Genomic DNA, 21,634 nt, shown 5'->3' with positions numbered 1-21,634 from the left:
GGAGTATGCTTAAATTCTGGGCTAGCAACCGATTGCTACCAGGGGCCCTATGCTACACGACGGGACCAAGCGGAATCAAGGGACCGGGAGCCATCCAGCGACCTGGATGCAAAGATGGGTTCAGCTTTCACGGGATTGGTGCCACCTGGATCTTGTCCCAAAGGGCCAGTAGCAGCTGGATAGCCTCGCATTGCGATGCGGGGATGGGGATGCCGAGCGAGCTCGGGGCATGCCGCCCACTCAGTGTGAGGGCCAGGTGCTCCCACTGACTGGCTAGGTGCATGTTGATGAGTTCCTGGAAGGTGTTGTTTACACTTAGCAACCGGAGCTTGGCGTTTGATGCGTACGGCGGCACCCCCAGTGCCAGCTAGTACCCCTTGCGAATAATCACGTCCATCTTGCCCTTACCTCTCGACAGCAGGTCAGGTTGAGATACGGATTGGCGCAGGCGATGTGGCTCTGACGAGTGGTTGGGTCAGCCGGATCAGGTCCGATCGACTCCTAGAGCCCGTGTCTGTGACTCGTTATCCTTCTCACCATGCGCATGACTTGCGTGGTTGTCTTGACGAGTCGGTCGACCGTGTACTTGGCTCCGCCGTCCCGCTGGAGGTGAAGGCCCCAGTATCCGAACCCGCTTCACCACCGGCACGGGGGTACCATCCTTTAACGTGAGGCGGATGTCCGCCTTCTTCTTCTTCGGGAATTGGCTTGCCCGCGCGGAGGAGCAACAGCTGAGACTTATCGGGGGCGCGCTGGAGGTTGCCGGCCTCGAGGTAGTTCTGCACCGTCTCAATGACTTCTTCGAGGAAGTCTTGCCTCCCGCTGTCCGATCCCGACGTAGCCCAAATCGTCAGGTCGTCCACATAGAGTGGCATAGAGTGTATGCTTCATCCGGGGAATCCGTTCCAGTAGAGGAGGCGGCATGCACATCGCCAGGTAACAAGGTGGGTGACAGGACCGAGCCTTGCCAATTGCCCTTGCTCGGTATCGGGATGGTGCTTGTGCGGATGGACTCGATTCCGATGGTGGCCATCCAGTTGCTCAGGAAGTCCCGCACATAATCATACATCCGGGGCCCGCACCCAGTTGAGGCCAAGTTCTCGAACACCAGCGTGTGACTGATGTTGTCAAAGGCGCCCTTTATATCCAGGGCCAGGACCGCCCGCGTTGTCGTACAGGAGATTCTGTCAAGGATATCCTCCTTGATCTGAAGCAGGACATCCTGCGTGGAGGCGTGACCAGAACCCGAAAATGGTGTTCATGGTGGCATTGAGTTCAATACAGGATGGTCCCCTCAAATATCGCTGTAAACAGCTCATCAGGGCATGGGCATTTAAAAAACTGAAATGGAGTGTCCAGGTCTGTGACGCTCGGCAGTATGCCTGATAACCTCTATTTCTTTTGGATCCTTTTCAAGGGAGTATATTTTCCACTTCGGGGCACTTTTCTTGTTTCTGGCACTTACTACTGCAGGAACTGTTTCACCCTCACTTTCTTCTTTGCTTTCACAGCACTCATTTGATGTTAATGTGGAAGGGAATTGGGCGGATTCCACTCTTCGTTCCTACGTAAAATGTGCTGGCGTCCAATACCTGCCACAAAAAGGGTACTTAAGATTCCAAAAATGACTAAGAGTGTGTAAACATATGATGCCAGCATTTCTTTTTTTTTTTTTATTTCCAATGAGCAACATTATATTATGCCAAAACTCTCCCTAAATGCACACTGCATTTCACAGCGCGCTAAATTCTGCCGGAAAAATCGGCGCCTGCACGCAAAGGGGCGTCGTTTCCTCAGCAGTGTATTTTACCTTGTGAAATTTTAAGGCGCTCCTTTCTTTTGCAGCTAGAACATCCTTAAAAATACTAAAAATGCGTTCGCCACGGACGACCGAGTCTTCCGCTGGCAAACGCTGTCGTTTGCGTACGATACGCCTTGAAATTTTCACCCCATGGTCGATCAGGCGCCGATTTTTCCGGTTGCTTTCCCATACCTTGAGCCACCCAGAAACACCGCGCGCCCCCGTAAATAAAAAAAAAGAATGGAACGGCATTGAGTGTTTTGTTTACTTACCGACTTTGTGCGTGGACCGCGCCACGTTGCGCTGCCTGATGCACCCGCGTTTTGGAACTAATTCAGTTGACAGTTCCCTCCGAAGATGAAGCCACTGAAGCCACGGCGGTAATCGTACTGGTAGGCTGTTCCCTTTCGAACGGGCGGAAGAAGACTACGAAAAATTCGGCAGCGAACGGGCGGAAACTCGATTACGTACAGCTTCAGTAGTCGACGCTTTGTTTTCTCGATTGCGTTCGCGGCGTTCACCGTGGACTCGCGCACTCGGCCGTAGCCGAACCAGCCGAACGGCCGAACCAGCTGGACGGCTGCCGGCGCGCGTACCGACAGCGTCGCCATAGCAACCACGCCGCGAGTGTGGTTGCCAGACAGAATTCACACGATTTTTTTTTCTCGTCACTCACGTTGAGTTACTAGAAGTTAGGCGCGTATCATTATAATACATTATGCTGTAAGACGTTATTAAGGGATATGTGTACCTACCTAAGACAAATGCAGAAAAAATATTATTGAAAAATAAAATTGGCGTAATCTTTTCATATCTTGATTAAGACTAGCGTGGTCACTGGGCTAACCGATGCGCGAAATAGGAGGGCATATATACCGCTCGGGGCAGTTGTCAGATTGTAGAGGTTGCAGGTTGTATGTACTATTTGTTGTGTGTTGTGCTATTAATCAGTGCTTGTATGCGCGTGTGTATGTACAGTGTTGTGTGTATGTCGATGTCGTGAGTGAATGTAACCGCGCGGTGGGCAGCAAAGAAACTGCTGTTTTCTTTTTTCAAATGTTTATCACTTTTTGTTTTCGTCGCTAGATGGGGGTTGTCGCCGCCCAATTTGAAAAGTGTGGCGGTTGATGATCTATAACTATTAGAGGGCTGGATGCCATTAGTCCATCCGTCGTGTTGATCGCTCCGAGTTGTTCGGTTCCGCTGGCAGCTGTGTCGCCGTGTTATGCTGCCTGATTGCAACAAAAGGAGGTTAGGCGGCTTCCCCAGCGCGTGTTCTAGGTGCTGAATGCCGCTGTTCACGCACAAACGTTCATGAGTGGATAACGCACGTAACAGAGGTGAGCACAGGCAATAGTTAATCGAGAGCCACACGGAGCGCGAGTGCGATACCTCCTAGCCGCTGTCGACAGAGGGTGTCGGAGCGATTCGTTGTCAACTTGTCCACGGCAAGTGGGCGTTTTGTTCAATAAAGCCAGCCTGTCAGTGTTTTGTAAAGCTATCCCTTCTTTATAAGCGCTTCTGATGCGATGAAAATGCGACCGGCATTGAGCAGGCCGAGCGAGACTTCGGCGACAGTCTCGGCTGTTCAGTCTCCAGCGGTTTCTGCCTTACTCGTATTATTTGCGGTGTTGGCGCTTGGACATAGAGATGTTTGGAAAGTTTTTTGCGCCTACAGATGACACCAAACGAGCGTGCGAGCCGTATGCTCTTGCTCCGGCGAGAAGCCGCGTACGGCTCGCCAGGCTCGTATCGCCTGTCGCATACTGGCCGCCATATTGTTTTTAGGGTGTTAGCAGTTAACACGATTTTCACCACCTCCGGCGGCTAACACCCTTACACGAATAAAGGCGTTAGCCAGAGGACGAGCCATTTACACGAATAAGGGTGTAAAAATTTTAAGTGTGTAGGTTGGAATGCGCAGGACATCGGCACCAGTTATCGTGCACCCAACATCGGCCACCCAAACAACCACTACAAATGCGTCGTAGAACGATGTTCAAGGTCAGCGACATTTGCCCGCAGCTGGCAATGGGAGAAGCGTTGACTGTTTGCAGCGAAGATATCTTGAGATTTGTGCGATCGAGTGCGGCCGAAGGAATGTAGCTTACTTCTGTTTCCGGTTCGACCAGGAAGCGTGTACCGATGATCTGGTCACGAACGTGAAAAAGGCGGTCGGTGGGGTGGTATGGGTCGCTCGCCGATACATAGTTAATAACTGTATTTCAAGGTTTGTTCGTTTTAAACTAAAAAAGATAACCAAACCCATTCATGGATCATCAGAGAAGCTCTGCAGTTATCACGTCATGTGAAAAAAGTAAGAAAATAAAGCAGAATTATAATACAGAGGACATTAATCGTTTCCAATTCTTAAAAGACTCATGGGCCTAAAAAATGGCCGAAGCGAGAGAAGATTACTTTAATACTGTTCTATCTCAGTTTATGAACTGCAACCATGCCATGTTCTGGAGATCAATCCTTCCTAAAAGTGGCCTATTTCGTAGTTTTATTATTCCTGACCAATGTGTTACCAATCCAGAGGATGTCTCTAATGAGTTTAATGAATATTTTCGGTCTCTCTCTATTCAAGATAATGGTCACGATGCTGGTTTCATTTTAGAGTGTCTGTACATATCGAATTTTGCAATCAGTGTTTCTTGTATTCATAACTTACTCTTAAATATTGATTGCAAGAATAGTTGAGGTCCTTATAGTATTCCTAATTAATTTCTTCATCGCTATTATTCTTGGCCATCTTAGTACATAACTGCAGTCTTCGAAAAGTTTCTTTCAACCGCTAGTGTTCCCAGGCTTTGAAAATCAGCTAGAATAGTTTCTTTGTTCAAATTCGGTATTAAGCAGGACGTTAAAAATTATAGGCTGCTTTCACTTACATCACCGTTTTGTAAACGCCTAGAACATATAGTATACAAGTATATATCTGAGCGCGTTGAAAGTAATCATATCGTTTTTCCTTAACAGGGTGGTTTTTGTCATAATTTTTCAACTACCACGCAACTCCTAGAGTTCCCCCGGAATTGTAATCGTATTTAAATAAAGAAGGCCAAATTTGCGCCCTTATTATTGGCTTCGCGCAGGCCTTCGATGAAGCTTTCCACTTAAAGCTGCTTTTAAAAATAAACGTGACACACAAGACTCAGTATATTGTTTGATTTGATTACCTACTAATTAAAGGACTAAACACAGTTTGTTGCTGGCGGGAATGTTACCTCTTCAGATGCTATGGTTATTTCAGGAGTTCCACAGGAACCTGTTTTTGGGCCTCTTTTATTTTCTTGTCTATATTAATGATCTTGTAGAGAACATAGCTGTTAAAAATCGCTTTTATGCCGATGATTGTGTCCTGTATAACAATATTGGCATCGTAAATGATCGGGAGCCGCTTAGCGAGTCTTTTGTGCGCTTTTTTAACTGGAGCAAAAAGTGGCAAATGGATATTCATTTTGCAAAGACTGTTTATGGGGTTTACAAATAAAAAAAAAAAAACCTTTAATCTTTCGCTACGGTTGTAACGAGGTAGCTTTAAATGAGATTCATGAGTTTAAATATTGGCGCGCGCGCAGCTGATCAAATAGGAAGCGGGCTCGTGGCCTAACGGCTATCGCGCTTGCGATAACCGCTAGGCCACGAGGCAACGCCGTTAAACCGTCGCTGTGCCGGTTACTTTTTTTATACGTGAGTAGCGCCTGCCTGCTAAGGAAAGTGGTGTTTTTTCCCTTGAATTTGATTGTGTGTGTAAAAGCGCCGCGCGCTGGAAGGGTAAGAGTTGGTAATTGTGTTTATTAATATTTTTTTTTTACGTCTGGTGCATGCGTTGCAGTTGAAGGTGATTCCAGTAAACGTTTGTTAATTAAACGCAACGCCTCCGTCTCGTTCCTCGCCCCTCATAGTGAGTCAGTCCATCAGGGCGTGGACCTATCGTCCGGTCAGCGGTCCTAACAAGATTATGGATTGTGTGTGCATGGGGATCATTTGGGTCTTTTATTTTTCCGAACCTGTGACAAACTGGCCAGGGTTCGATTCCTGGCCGCGGCTACACATTTTTGTTGGCTCTGTAATGCGATGTTCTTGTAAATTCGAGAACAGTCTTGCTGATTCGAGGTTAGAATGTTCTAGGCACCGAACCTTCTCCGCTGAATGTTCCAGAAGCCCACGAGTGTACACAAGAGGCTCCGCGTGGCAAGCCGGAGTCAGTCTCGCTCAATTGCTCGAACCTGCGGCTTCGCCGACATCGACGCCTGCGACCTTAACTTACTTCTATTTCGTTTCGGCAACAATTTAGCTCCACTAAACGTTCCGTTTCTTCAGTTTTTCTTCGCTTCATCATTTGCCATTCGTGACAATATCTAGGAAATATATTTACTCATAACCTTAAGTGGGACAAGCACGTTGATTTTATCTCTTCCCGTGCCCTTAAAAGATTGGGATGTGTTAAACGAACGCTGAAAGGTTTGACGAAACACGTTATGTTACTAGCGTATAAAACCCTTATTAGGCCTATTTTAGAGTACTCATTCGTAGTCTGGGACCCTTATTTAAAAGGAGATATTAATCTGCTTATTTCGATATAACCTAAAGCCCTCCAAGTTATTCTTAGAATGTATGATGGCAATTTTTCACCGTCAACCTCCATGTCACTCTTAGGGCTTGATTCTCTTTCCTTCAGGCGTACTATTGAGTGACTAAAACGTTTACGTAGAAGTGTTAACGAGGACTAACTACATTCCTTTCTCACTTAGCACATGCACAAGGCATTCAAATTCTTTAAACATTAGTCCATTTTAGCCTCACATCAAATGTTTTCAAAATTCGTTTTTTTTTCCCACACACAATAACACTTTCGAATAAACTAGACGGGTCAATTCGTATGCTCCCGTATGGCGTTTTTGTTTTATCGAATTCCACAATTACTTTTGATTAATATTCGACTATCCTTTTATATTTGTTAATTTTAGGGTAATTATGTCTGTATATTGTTTTGCATATATCATCCTTTTGTACTTTATTGCGTTCTTTTTCCCACTCCTGCAATGACCTCCTCTGAGGTCGCAGTATTTGGAAATAAAATAAATAAAATCTCGCGCAATTTAGAGGGGATTGAATTGGTGTTTTATATGACGTGAGGTGATATAAAATAAAATGTTTCTTTAAATTTAGCGGGGAAATTGAATTTGTGCGTAACTATCGTCCCCTCAGGTCACGTCAAGGAAATTTTCCCGTTAACTTTAGTGGTAAACTGAACTGGTGTTTTGGCCTCGAGGCACAAGATCACATGACGTTCATTTTCCCACTACCTTATGCGGGGAAACGAAATTCGTGACGAGGTCACTTGTCGTTCTTTTTCTCGATAAATTTAGTAGGCAATGTACGTACAGACTGACGGACAGACGTACGGGCAAAATTTTGGTGTTGGTGGTTCCGGTAAAGTCGTTTCGTGCTTTAAATAGGCAGAAAAAGAAGACAGAGCTAAGAACCCTTTGAGATTTATTTTGAACCCTTCCTGGGTGTTTTCGGTGTTAGGTCTCAGCAATGTAGAAAATTAGCCAATCTACTTTTGTTTTTATGATATATGTTTATTGATATATGGCCTTAGAGTTAATTGTAAGTATTGTTTGCTTAGCCGAGTAAATACTAAACCATGAAGTACACGGTTACTTCCGCGCGTTTAATTAAATATTGAGAATTTTCCCGCGAGTAAATCTTTGAAGTCCTGCCTCGAATGAGAGAGGATGAGACTCTAGTTTTTTGCTTCTTAGTCATAGTGGATGAGTTATTAAATTATTCACATTTCTAGGTTTTGGGTTTGTGGAAAAGAACGGTATTAGGCACCGCATCTATATCATATTATACCGCATGAGCATTATTAATATTAGGGCATGTTTAAAATTTTTGTGCATGCAGATTTAATAACACAATTACGCATATTTTAATAGCTGACCAAGCCTTTGGCACGAAGGGTGCGACAATATTACCATTAAATAAAACAACGCCGAAGGAAAGGAAATAATTTTGTGCCATCTTTTTAAGTTCTAAGAAAGCCAATTTAATAATGTTAGACACCGATCAGAAGCATACGGCACTCAATTATTTTTAGTATGAACGGTAAATAACGTCTCTGTAATATATGGAGATGAAGTTAATGGATTGTTCGTGACAACGGGACTCTAATTGATCTGCGTTGGCAGTTTGTGAGGGCTTTAAAACACTAATTAGGTGATTTAAAATGCTGGGCAGTATGCATGCTTCCATTAATTTATCCACCGTGTTTACCTTCTCTCGAGACAGCGGTACCGTCGCGCTCAGGACGGCCAACGACGAAGCCTTCCCGCCACAGTGGCGTGTGTCCCACGCGGACGCGTCCCTGAGACACACAACACGGAAGTCCTGGAACTCGTTGTTACCTGGAAAAGAAAATGAAAAAAAGTAGAGTATTTTACGCTGCTGAGACAGCGCCTTCGATTGGTGTGTTTAGCGGCCTATAGCGCCCACGCATTGAAAATGGTCTCGAAGGGGCAAAAGGTGACGTCACAAGAGCCACTGTTTCATGACCCTGGAGGTCGCAGTCTTGGAGGCTGGTCGTAGAAGTTTAGGGGGAAAAGCAAAGGGACGCAAGTGCCCCTGTCGTTAGAGCCCACCAACTCCTGACTGTTGAAGCTTTAATGAAATATCAAGTTGGAGAACGACCTACACCACTACAGGTGTCTACAGCATCATTCTCATCAACCTCAGCTGTTGTGCCACCGCCAGGATGCTGGTGGAATTCGGGAACTGAAAGGGTTGCTCCCTTCTCTAAAACAACCAGCTGCTGTTTCAATCGTGGAGGCGGTTCGCGAGGTGGTACACCGGGCGCTCTTGCCAGAGGTCCCCGTCGCAGTGGCTCCCGAACAGCCGGCCTTGACCTGTGCCACAACCCCCAAGAGAGCTCCTCCCGCCACATTGCAATACCAGCCAGTTCCATGACAAGAGGCACCGGCGCCGCAGTATGCTTCACACCTGAAGCTGCGTGGCACGAGGAAGACCTGCCTTGGAGGACAGTAGGGCGGTACCCCTTTTGCCACCCTTGCAGAGAAGCAGACCACCTCTCCCAGCGCTGTCCCAACAGTCAGGTTGGACTTCCCGGTTACATGCCGAACGACCGACGTCGGAGGTACGGCGAGCTTCCACCTAAAATTGAAGAGTATCTGCGAAGCTCACCATCTCCGGTGCCGTCTTCACTTCAAGGATTCCGCTCTCCATCACCCCAATGTCCTGTTTCACCCTTTTGCCGCTCTCACCGGGAGAGCCTGTCCTTCCTGTCTCGTCAAGAATAACGAGTGCGGCAACGCCTGGAGGTGCCGTTGCCGAAGGCGGACGAAGCATAGAGCCTCCAAGAATGCAGGATAGCTCCCACTCTAACGACGATTCGCCGAGGCAGAACGCTTCTGCGACGGTCCGGAACAACCTTAACACAGATATTGACGGCCACAACGCGGCGGCACTCATCTAAAACGAACCAGACTACTCAGTCTTGAGTGGGAGGTTCCCTCGCCGCATGCGAAAGTGACAACGCCGTGGGATAGAACTCTGATACGAACCGCTGGAGGACCCCCTCGTCATACACGTCGGAAGATGCACCTCTGGCGTCGAGATTTATGGCGAAACCTGTCCGGTGACGTTTGTTGTTCTTCAGGACTGTGCGAGAGACGTTGTGCTAGAAATGGACTTCTTTTGCGAGTGCTGCGCTGTCATTGATGTGGGAGCGAAAAGGTTGACGATATAAAAACCTGTTCCACCACAGGAGGAAAAATACGACGTCGTACGTGGTCCATGTTCTTGCCTACTGTGTAAACATGCCGCCGCTGTCAACTGTTTTTGTACCTGTAGGGACAACTGAAGATTCCTGCATTGAAGTTCTGCTCGGGGGAAGCGTCTAGCTGCTTCTCAAAATTGTATTTGGAGTCGGCAGGGGTGCAACAAAGCTTCGAGACTGGCGCTCCACAACCCTCGTTACAAACTTCCGACAAGAGCCACAACACCTTACTAAAGGGAGCGCCGTGGGCCACATCGAGGAACATCAGTACTCAGCCGTCACCACTCCACTCTCAAAAGAATTGTCTTCACCGCAGCACCAGTGAACGCCACCCTCGTAACTGGACACCAATCCAAAGCTTCCTGCTACAGAACGACCAAGCTTGCTGAGCCTCCTCGGCATGATCTCTGAGTGCTTTTCCACCTCCTCAAGGGTGCAACAAACGACGGTAGCAAAGCGCCGCATTCTTACCGACGATGACGCGCTCCCTGTGCACCAGTCTCCGTACCGGATCTACGTAAAAGAATAAGAAGTAACCTAAGAACAAGTACAAGAAATGCTCAATGACGACATCGTCCAGCCTTCAAGTAATCGTGGGCGTCGCTAGTCGTCCTGGTAAAGAAGTCGGATGGAACTCTGAGGTTTTGCGTAGACTATCGTCGACTGAGCGCCGTGACGAAGATGAACGTCTACCCGCTGCCCCGAGTGGACGACATCCTGCGCCGGCTGCGCCACGCCCGATATGTTTCGCGGATGAACATAAAAAGTGGCTATTGGCAGATCAATGTCGACGAGCCAGACCATGATAAGATGGCATTCATCACGTCCGACGGATTGTACAAATTCTAAGTGATGCCTTTTGAACTTTGAATTGCACCCGCAACCTTTCAGCGTTTCATGGACACCATGCTAGCAGGTTTAAAATGGCAGAGCTGCTTTGTCTACGTAGACGATGTCGTTGTGACTTCACGGGATTTCGATCAGGACCTGCGACGCCTTCGAGCCGTACCACAAGCTTACGCATCTCATAAAGAACGCTTTGAGGTTCTAACGGGGAGAAGAACAAGCGGGCATTCGACGAGCTCAAACGGAGACTCCAGACACCGCCAATACTCGGCCAGTTCGACCAGTTCGCAGAAACGGAGATCCACACCGAAACAAGTAATACCGGACTTGGCGCGGTACTGTTCCAACGACAGGAGCGTCAGAGCGGCGTCAGAGCAGGAGCATCAGAGCGGCTGATCGCTTACGCCAGTCGGACGCTGTCCAAGGCGGAGTGCAACTACTCAACGACAGAACAAGTATGCGTTGCTGTAGACTGGGCGATAACGAAGTTTCGCCCGTGCTTGTATGATAGTTCATTCTGCATGGTCACAGATCACCACTTGCTGTGCTGACCTGCGAACCTGAAGGATCCCTCTGAACGCCTCGCCCGCTGGAGTCTCCAACTGCAAGAATTCGACATGAACGTTACGTACAAATCCGGTCGCAAACACAGTGACGCTGACTGTCTGTCGAGAGCCCCCTCGAGTCATTAACTGCCAGAACACAGTCAAGGTAGCCGACATGGCAGGACTTGAACGTGACGACAGCGAACTTTGTGCCGTGATTGAGCACCTGGAATGTCAAGGAATTACCAACCCCCACATTTTCTCGCGAGACTGGTTGAGCTTCGCCATTCGACGGAGTTTTCTCTTAAGAAATAACTTCAGGAACAGCGACCCAAAATGGCTAGTAGCAATACTTGCCAGTCTTTGGGAAGAAATCTCCCAATACTGCCATGATGACCCAGCGGCTGGGCACCTTGGCTACGGCAGGACGCTTGCCAGGATCCGGGAAATGTACTACTAGCCGAGGTTACCGAAGATCGTTCACCTCCACACACGATCATGCCATGAGTGTCAGAGGCGTAAGAAATCATCGACGAATCAGTCGGGACTTCTGCATCCGATTGCTACCCCGTCCACGCCGTTCTAGCAGATCGGACTGGATCTACTTCCCCTTTTTTGCCGTGAACATGAGGAAACCGCTGGATACGCGTCGCCACAGGTTATCTCACGTGGTACGCCAAACGGAAAACCCGTCCTTTAGGGACTGCTGTGGAAGTCGCCAAGTTTTTTTTTTTTTTTTTATCGAGTTCATCGTTCTACGGCACGGTGCTCCCGATCTTCTGATTACAGATAGCGTGTTATCGTTTATGGCAAAGCTGACGAAAGAGATTTTTTGTCTCAGCCACGCTAACCACCGGCGAACCACAGCCTACCACCCTCAGCACCTAAACAAGACCATCGCTGACATGGTGCCGATGTACGTCGACGTGGAACATTAGACGTGGGTAGAGGTCCAGCCGTATGTCACGCTCACCTACAACACAGCGGTTCAAGAAAGCACTGGTTGTACACCCCTCCAGCTAGTGCATGGTCGGAAAGTGACGACGATGCCTGACGTCATAATACCTACGAGGCCACTGGCGACGAAAGAAACGACGTCCAGGTGGTTGCGCTACGAGCAGTAGTCCGCAAGCTCGCCCGAGTCTGGATCCAAGATCAGCAACGTCTCGACGCTAGCCGCTACCGCCTTCGACGTCTGGACGTTGACTCCTAGACTGGAGGCCAGATGTGGGCGTGGACACTGATACGACGCCATGACCTCAGCGAAAAACTATTAAAGAGCTACTATCGATCATACAAGGTCGTTTGATGCCTGGGAGGTCTCAACTACGAAGTGGTGCCCGACGGAACGCAAGCTTCATCGCGTCGCCGACCGTGACACGATGTGGTTCATGTCGTTCGACTCAAGCGATTCACGCTCGACAAGAGTGTGGACTTTATGTCTTCCACATGACTCTTTAGTTCACCATTCTTTTTATTTTCTCTTTCTCGTGAGTTGCATCGGGGCGATGCACTTTTTAAAGGGGGGGACTAACGCCGCGCGCGCAACTGGCCAAGTTGGCAGCGCTCCCGTGGCCGAACGGTTATCGTGTTTGGTTCCCGAGCACAGAGCCGTGGTCCGGTGCCTGGCCGCAAATACGCCTTTTTGTTGTTTTTGTAAATGTCGCGTTTTGCTAAATTCGAAAACCCGGTTGCTTATTCAAGCTCAGATTGTTAATCGGAACTAAACAGCGCAAAGAAATAAGCAGACAATGAAAAAGGGAAGATGAGAACGAATCAAGCGCTGCACACTAAAAATTTCAACACCCATGTTCGTGTTAGAAGGGTGTTTTTCCGAGCTCACACCCTTCCTACACCATTTTTACATGATTTTTGAATATTCAAGGGTGTACGGAAAGGCCTACACCCTTCGTACATCCTTTTTACACCCTACGGCTACCGAAATCGTGTTAAGAGGGTGTTGCGGTGGTACACCCATGATTTCCGAATCGTCGAACTCGGAAACCGCCGAATTGCAGACATACGCGCCGACAGCAGAAGTCAAGAAGCAGCCTGCTCAATTTAGAGGATTTCGTGAAGTTCAAGTAAGCACAATGGGCAGCTGACATCCAAGCCAAGCCAACGCTCAAGTTGTTTTCAAGCCAGATGAATGCCGGCGTTGTGTACAAGCTCCTTGGTTGTTTACGTGCAAGCGACCACGAAAATAGCATCGCTTACTCACGCACTTCTGCTCAGAATGGTGAGACCACATCGGTTCTATTATGATACATTCCGTCTCATCCTGAGATGTACTAAAGCGAAGGCTAGACGTGCGAGACGGTTCGGGCTCACAGCTTTACTGTGAGCCTGTACTGTAAAGGTCGGTTCCGACACTTGCGTTTGAGTGTGTTTGTCTGCGTTGCGTTTAGAACCGAAAACGAGTCACCGGCACATCTGTGCTTCGTATGAAGCGTGGATTCCAATTCAAAGAATCATCTTGGCACGCGATATAAGCAGCAGGGATGTCCTGGTTTCTCGCAGCCGCAACGCGGCCAAACGCAACTGTTTGAACCAGGCTTTACGTGGTTGTCCTGGGCTTGTCCCTCGCGCTTTATTCTTTCGATTTTAAGTATTCATTTTCAACTCGCTCGCTTTTACCAGTACTAGTAGATACTCAGGCTGCACGAGGGTTCGTGCAGTGCGACCATCTAGCGATGCTATGAGCTTGTGCTCGAGCCTTGGCTTTAATGCATCTTAGTGGGGAAGGCAATCATCGGGGATATATGACACACGATGATGCCGAGTCTGTTCATGGCGGACTCTCGTGCTGTTCTGATTGGAGGAAAAGGGGCGTGTAAAAAATTGGCAAATGGAACATGGTTAGCGACAGCGCAAATATATGTTGGAAAAAGTTCAGAACGTTAAAGTGCAGCAGCTTGAAACTTTGGAGTTAAGCATTTAGAGAATCATTTGAAGACATCTTTAGAGGTTCAGCCTTCTCTCCCCCCACACCAATATCGAAGGCTGCTAGGATATTGGTTCAGGCTAAGCCCTCTGTCTTTCAGTCAGCGAACTCGAACCTGACCTTGTTATTTCATAACAGATATGTTAGAAAATGGAATGCAGATTTTTTTTACACGGCCAAAACATAAAGTGTTATCAAATAATACCTGCCATATTCATATTCTACATTTACAGACCGGGGCTGCCCCGCCTGTGGAGGGTGAAGATGCGAGCAGCCTCGAAGCCCACGAACAGTGGCTGTGTGCTGAGAGCGAAAGCTGGTGCCTGACGAAGGCCAGATTGATCTTCGAAAGGATGCGACTGCCTGCAAATGGCTACATGCGTTGATATTGATGGGCATATAGACTGCACCATACTTGGGTAGTAATTCAATTACAGTAATTGAATTACTGTAATTTAATTACTTTTCCTGGTAATTTGTAATTGTAGTAATTACTTTTGGCTAAAAGGAATTGTAATTGTAATTTAATTACTTTCTAGCGTCAGTAATTGCTAAATTTCAGGCCCAATTACAATTACTTTTGCAAGATTTTGCGGCGGCGGCGCTTTTCCCCCCTGACCACGGAGACGACAGTACAGCCAAAGCGACAGTGGAGAGAGTGTATCCCAACCTGCTCAAAAGGAGGGAAAGGAGGAATGCGAAAGAGAGGACAAAATCCTTCATACCGATAGAACGGAATGAAGGATTCTGTAGACTGTAAAACGATTTAATGAAGAATCCGAGAAATAATTTGATAAATGAGGGCTACATTCGCGTCCGTTTTCGTTCCTGACGTAGTTAAATCTGACTCCTCGTCTCGTTCGCTTCCTGCTGCTCCTGTTTTAGGGGTTTTTCTTATTTCTCATTCCCACACGGGGGCATCGGGGGTCGAAGTCGAGCTGGTTGGCTCCGATCACATCATCCGGTCGAGGCGGGGAGGCTCGAGGTTTTCCTTACCCGTCTTCGCCGCAAAGCATATTAGCTTACATATTTCAGTCAAGTTTGGGGACTTTTTTGTTCGTGAAATTATTCTCTTTTCTTTATGAGTTTTTTACGTCCTTCTCTATCTCGTATGTTGGTTCCACTAACAGTAAGTCGTGCTACTCTAACATCGAGGCGAAGAATCAAAGAAGCAGCAGGTCTTATTAACACGACTCACCCTGCTTTTCTTCCAACTGTTGTTGCTACACTGCTCTTCCTTCTCCCAATCCTCGTCTACCTTTTTGTATAAATCTTCATTATTTAGTGTTCGCTCTGCCTAACCCTTTCAACCGTTCGTCAGCCTGATTGGACGAGATTCCAAAACTTACAAACCGCTACTTTAGACTGTAGGGAGCTTGTTTTTACATTTGTTGTTCGCTGAAGGCTTTATTTTTTTATAAAGGGCTTGGCTTGCACTTTGTTTTTTACACCTCTATCGTGACCCTCCACGCGTTGTCCTCTCGTCCTGGCCTGTGGAACCGTCCCGAGGCGCGCAGTGCTGCTTTGAATTGAGAACCAGCAACAGTCTTACCTACAATGGAAAAGGAAAGGCTGCCAGGGCCTTGTTACGAAAAATTCTTTAAACATATTAGCAGCAATGTAAAAAATATAATTGTGAAGTGCGAACTCTCCGCACCGTCTCTGAAAACAAATTCAACAAACCGAAAGGAGACCTCCACTTTGCGGAAACATTTGCAGGTAGGCAACGTTTTGTCACTTTCAATAATACTTAGGCATAAAAAATAATATTAATGGCTCGTCTATATCTTCCAGCTGAAACACGCTCAAGTAACTCATGAAATCGAGGCGTCCAAGAAACCGCAGTTTTGGAATAATTCGCGGATTCTAATTTTCGTAACGCGGTGGGGTCGCAATATAGATTCCAACGTGTTTACATTTTACCGGAATTGCTCCCGGGACTTTTTTTTTTTTCGCGAATTGTAGGTGATTCGCGAAATTCGCGAAAATAAAGTCCTTTACAGTGTATCATTAATTTTTCGAGGTTGTTCTTGCCATGCTAAATTCAAATCGGTCTTCTTTATGAAACGCATAATATCGACACTATCATTGATATCCTAATGATAAGCTACATGACGATCCTAAATTTATTATCTATCTCAGCCGCTTTTTGGGTATTACCGTGCACTGAATTAACCCAGAATCCCTGACAATAGGGTTGCTGCTATTGTGACACTAGTTTTGTGGAAGCGACCACAGTTCGCGTGCTACGGTTACCTACATCCGGCATGTTACAAGTCCACAGACGGGGAGAGGCAGCGAATCATCGTGGCTGAAATGTTTTCGTAAGTTGTCGTATTCTTTAAACGTTTGACGTCGTTTACAAGTTTCTCTTATTAGCCATTTTTACGTGAGTTTTATGATAGCAGTACTGTCGCATATTTGTTTCCTTGTATTATTTTTTAAGTTTATTTTTGTTGGTTTGACTTGGATACCATTTGCACAAGCACTAAGGAGATTCATCTCGCACCTGTGAATTTTGTCGCCATTTATTCTTTATTTTTTGAGAATATAAGAACGCAGGAGTCCATTGCTCCAAAATATTAAGTTCTATAATCCATTTAACAAATTTCATAAGAGGAAAGTACAATGCGTGACATTTATACAGCGGCCATACAACTCGTTCACAGTTTATATGGCCCAAGGTGGGGGGGGGGGGGGGGGGGAACTCAGAAATAAGTAATTGTAAGGTAATTGCATTACTTTTAAAAGGTAATTTGTAATTGTAATGAACTACTTTCGCGTAGTAGTAATTGTAATTGTAGTTAAACTACTTTGGGAGCTAAATAATTGTAATTGTAATTAAATTACATTTTGGAAGTAATTTACCCATGTATGGACTGCACAGCCACTGTTGGTGGCTGTGCTGTCACCAACCTGATGGATGCTAGGAGGGTATGCATTCCATATTTTTTTACTGATCTCTACAACAATTGCTAAATTGCGCTTCCCCGCTCCGTGATTGCGGCTGCCGGACGACCATCTTGGGACACGGAAAAATAACCTTTTGCAGCGTTGCAGAGGCTGGCCGGCAGCGTGCTGCAGACATGTTTTTTGCTCGTTTGTCGTCATTGGGAGCGTTAAAGTGGCCCTGCAATAACTTTTTGACTGGTTTTTAATTTGGACCGAACCTGAGCGCACTGAACTTAGTAATTCAAAGAAACTTTTCTCAAATTTCGCTTTATTTTAAAAGTTATAGGCAAATTAGACTTACAAAAACAAGCAAAAAATAACATCCTTCATGACGTCATAGGTCCTGGTTTGAGTGGCCGTGAAGTAGTGAGCTCATCGAGCGCTCACGGCTGCCGCACTCAGTGTCGACGGCTCGAGAGGGTGCCACTAAAGCACGTGTTGACTAGGCTGTATGAAGTGGGCGGCCAGGGCAGCTCGCATTGCATTTGCCGCGCGATTAAAGACTAATTCGGCATAACACTTCATTGGCCACAAACGACGGTAAACACGGGGTAAAGATCAGTTCAGAACGGGAGCCACTTCGCGCTGCCATACCGCCAAAGGGTCAAATCGCCAGCCAAGCCCGCGCCGAAAGCCTTGGGAATGCTCGGAACCGGTCGGATCCTCGAGCCGGTATACGACCGCAGCGCCACCGCGTACATCCGGGACCTTTCTAAGCCCATTGTTCATCGGAGCCTCATCCCACTACGCCTTTCTAGTACAGTAAAACCTCGTTATAACAAAACGGGATATAACAAAGCAATCATAATTCCCCTTGCTTGCTAATAGTGGGAAGAAATGAACATTGGCTATAACAAACTAATGGTTATAACGAAATAATTACGACTGCTCCTTCAACTTTGTTATAACGAGGTTTTACTGTATGCGCCGTTTTTTTCACCGCTTGGTGGCGGGTTTGTCGACGGGTCTTTTCTTGTTTCCGTACTTTATAAACTGCATTTGTTTCTTTTCTGATCTAAAATACTGAACAAAAACTACTTTCATACATAATTGAAACGGTTCGCGACACTTATATTTTGTATCGACTAAAAAAAAGCTTTTAGCGGCTCTGACCAGTAGTAAGCCCAGGACCAAAGACGTCACATATTCCGCGCTTTCGGCAATGCAGGTCGCCCTCGTAGGTGGAAGAGGTTTCCGCGTCGTCCGGTTAAAATATGACTCCCTGATATTTAGTTATTCTCTACGTGCCCGCTGGCTTACCCGAACCCAAAGAGACGTGGAAACCGCAAAAGAGGTAGATTCTTAAGTATGATTGCAGCTCCCCTTTAAGTCCACACTCCTTTACTCCTACTCTGACGCTCCGAGTTTCATACTCCAGGCACAGCAACTAAACGGCGCATGGCGTACAGGAGCGCGACACACCGAATCTATTGACAAGCCGCACAAGCTCCTTCCCACCGCACGGTTATGACAAACCTGGCATCCCGTGGATACGGGTGGGAGAAGCCAAAATTATTTCGGTGGTAAATTAATTAATGCCAGTGTAGAGCGGCAGGGTACAAAGTAAAAGAGACGGCGACGTTATGAAGTTTCTACGAACGTTTAAGTATTTCTGAGAGGTTTGGAGACTCGCTTTGAGCACGTGCGGGGAAAGGCACCTTGGCTGATCTATTTATTGACCGTGCAAGCTGTTTATATTTGAATTAAAGACAACATTCTTGAACCCGTTTGTCGACGCACAAAACCCTCACACTTGCCAGATATTTCGTGGTTCCGTATTGCAGCGAGACGGAATGCGATGGAAGCTGTTGATGTGCTATGCCGATACCGGAACACTGTCGTTCAATAGATAGCACGTCAATTCGTTTCAGGCGAGACATGAACATGATGTTTCGGCTTTCCATTCGAAGTATCTTGATTCTCTGGGCAAAGCATCCTAGAAAGGGCAGCGCTCCGACTGTCTTCTCATCTCAACAACTTTTCTGTCGCTGTGCTGTCGGTAACCTTCCGTTCAATAGATGAATTCGTTTTCAGGCGAGATGCATGAATAAACCTTTCCCGCAATGCTAACTGATGCTTCGGCTTTCCAATCTAAGTATCTTTATTCGCTGCAGCTGGACTAAGCAGTTTAAAAAGGGCAGCCGTCCCACTGTCTTCTCGGCCGGCAACTTTTCTGTCGCCGAGCTATCAGCACGCTCGTTCGATAGATCACTTTGTTCTCAGGCAAGGCACATGAACAAACCTTTTCCGGAATGCTAATTGCTGTCTTGGCTTTCAAATCAAATTGTTTTTACCTGCTGGATTAACCACTAATGACTGAAAAGGAGCAGCTGTCCGGCTACGCCTTTTGTTTCAACAATCTCAACAATGGCACAGCCATCTTGTTTGTGGACGTGACATCACGGAGCGCAAAGAAGTCACTTGTGCTCCAAGAAATGCTCGGAGCACGAAGAGCACGCTCGAGTGTCAGTCTCCGGCGGCGCTCCCCTCTGTTTAGTGAAAGGAGTGCCAAACGCTCGCAATGTGTAAACAATAAGAATTTCCTTTGAAATCGCATAAAATTTTTTGCAACAGCGCGGCACCGCAAGAAAAAGGCACAACTTGTCGAACGTCGAGTCTCGCCGGTCTTGCGGCGTGATCAAAGCTTCCTGGGCCTGCCAAACTGCTGCGTCTCTGTGCCTTTTCACGCTTGGATACTTATCAAGAATCGATGCCATGGCAGAGCTTTGAAGGTATGTCGCACATAGGCGTCTTCTCTATCACCCGGCTGTTCCAGCGAGTTGCTATCAATAGGAAACGAAATCGGTGGTTGCTATTATGGATTAACCATGGCTATGTTCCAAATCTATTTAAATGGATCACATGACAGCACAAATAGAGCAATGCTGTGGAAGAAGGTAGGTTTTCGAAGGCAAAAGTATGAAGCGGCGATATCTGAAGTTTTTTAAACGTGGCCCGTCCATATGGTTGTGTGCAATCTGTCGTCGTCGCCATAGCTTCCTACCCCTCCTTTGTCGCCACTGGATCATGCCCGCTTCTGGACTGCAAGTGCCGCAAGTTACAAATACAGTCGTAAGAGTAAAATAAAGTAAAATGCTGCTCCAGAGGCACATGCATCTTCATACTCTTTGCACTCACGAAACAAATCCACACGGCGTTAATTCTTGATCGGTATTCAAGCGTGCGAAGACAAAGATGCAGCACTTTGGCATGCCAAGGAAGCTTTGATCATGCCGCCAGAACGGTAAGACTTGCGTTAGACGAGTTGCCCCTTTTTCTTGCGGTGCTGAGCTTTCGTAAAAATTTCCACGTGTTCTCAAACGCAATTCTCACCGTTCGGGGTTTTAACAAACTTCTTCGGTAAATGACAACGAACGAGCAGAAAACATGTCTTCAGCTCACTGCCGCCCAGCCTCCGCAACGCTCCAAAAGGTTGACTGATAATCTTTGTCCCAAGGTGGCCATCCGGTGGCCGCACCTGAGCTGCAACGACAAGCGGAGACACGCGATCCAGCAAATTGTCGTGGAGATCAATGGTATTGCTTGCACGGCGTACTATTAGTCTTCAGAGCAAACACAAGTGTCGCTGCGGTCGCCACGTCTTGATTGGGTCAGGTGTACCGTGACGTCTGGTGACGGACTCCGCTTCGCGTTCTGGCATCTGGCTGGCTTCCCTGCGCCCGTTTCCTCACGATCGGAGGTTTGTGATCATGCTGACCTACTGTTCAGCGCTGCAATGCAATTTCCAAAAAGAAGCTGGTATCATATTCTACCACCCGAAAACTTCGAGATTAAAAAGAGCATGGACAGTCAGACTAAGGATGGGAAAGGCACCGTCAACATCGGCCGTTTTGAGCTGTAAGCACGTTGAGAAGCGGGGCTTCGTTTACCCAGTGTAAAAGGCGCTGGGTGAGACTTACGCCGACAGAATTTTCATAGCTTTTCCAACCGTGTTTGTCACGTTTACCCTTATAATTGGGTTATAAGTATGGAAAGCTATCGGTGGAGGCAACTCCCGTCGATGAACCCCCCCCCCCCCGCCCCCTCCACACGATATAAGGCGGTTGTGCAAGGGGTTGTGGAAGCGGCGGTGTAAGTGTTTCAGACACTGAAATTCTGTTCTTTGCAGATTCATGAGTTAAGCACGAGACACATGCGCGAAAAATCCATCCGATCCGACGTCCGATCTGACAGTACGACTGCCTGATCCGAAAAATTTGGTCGCTTCATGCGTCAGATCGGCGATCCGACATGCGTCAAACGCGCCAGATAGTTTTGCACGGCGGACGGATTGTCGGATGCGTCCAGCCAATGACAGCACAGCTAGCGCGGACATCATGATGACATACTTGGTCTGTCGGGACGAATAAGAAAACGGGACGGGTGACGGGAAGCCGGACGCGTGGATCCCGCTGATCCATTCGAGAAAGATGGACCCGGCAAAGAATGCACGCGCTAACAAGAACGAGCTCCTAGCTTCGCTCGTGCGAGCTAAACCATCAATCTGGGACCAGAGATCTATGAACGCGGACCTCCGCTGGAGTGCTTGGAAGTTGGATCTCCTGGGCGGAGCCGAACGGATCGTTGTGTCGCTTGCAAGATCGGAAGTGTGTGTGTGTGTCTCAATTCGGAGCGGCGTTCGGACTGTCGGATCGGATGATTCTGCCGTCCATTTGTCTCGCGCTTTAGGAGAACATCAGACCTCGCTTTGCGGGCATACAAATAGCATTTAAGTC

At 47.3% G+C, this 21,634-nt stretch overlaps 1 protein-coding gene across 1 annotated transcript in view; it reads right to left on the bottom strand.

Annotated features, from left to right (window-relative positions):
- LOC8041303 (putative phosphoenolpyruvate synthase) overlaps positions 1-21,634 on the bottom strand; it is a 394,011-nt gene that overhangs the window by 184,517 nt on the left and 187,860 nt on the right. The window contains exon 12 of the mRNA XM_040214093.3: positions 8,093-8,223. Coding sequence (XP_040070027.1) covers positions 8,093-8,223 — 131 coding nt within the window. The remainder of the gene's footprint in view (positions 1-8,092; positions 8,224-21,634) is intronic.

This window comes from Ixodes scapularis, unplaced genomic scaffold, assembly GCF_016920785.2.
Source record: "Ixodes scapularis isolate PalLabHiFi unplaced genomic scaffold, ASM1692078v2 PGA_scaffold8__174_contigs__length_109621045, whole genome shotgun sequence".
NCBI lineage: Eukaryota > Metazoa > Arthropoda > Arachnida > Ixodida > Ixodidae > Ixodes > Ixodes scapularis.
Note: the sequence above shows the minus strand (reverse complement) of the source record. Positions and strands in the feature narration are given on the sequence as shown.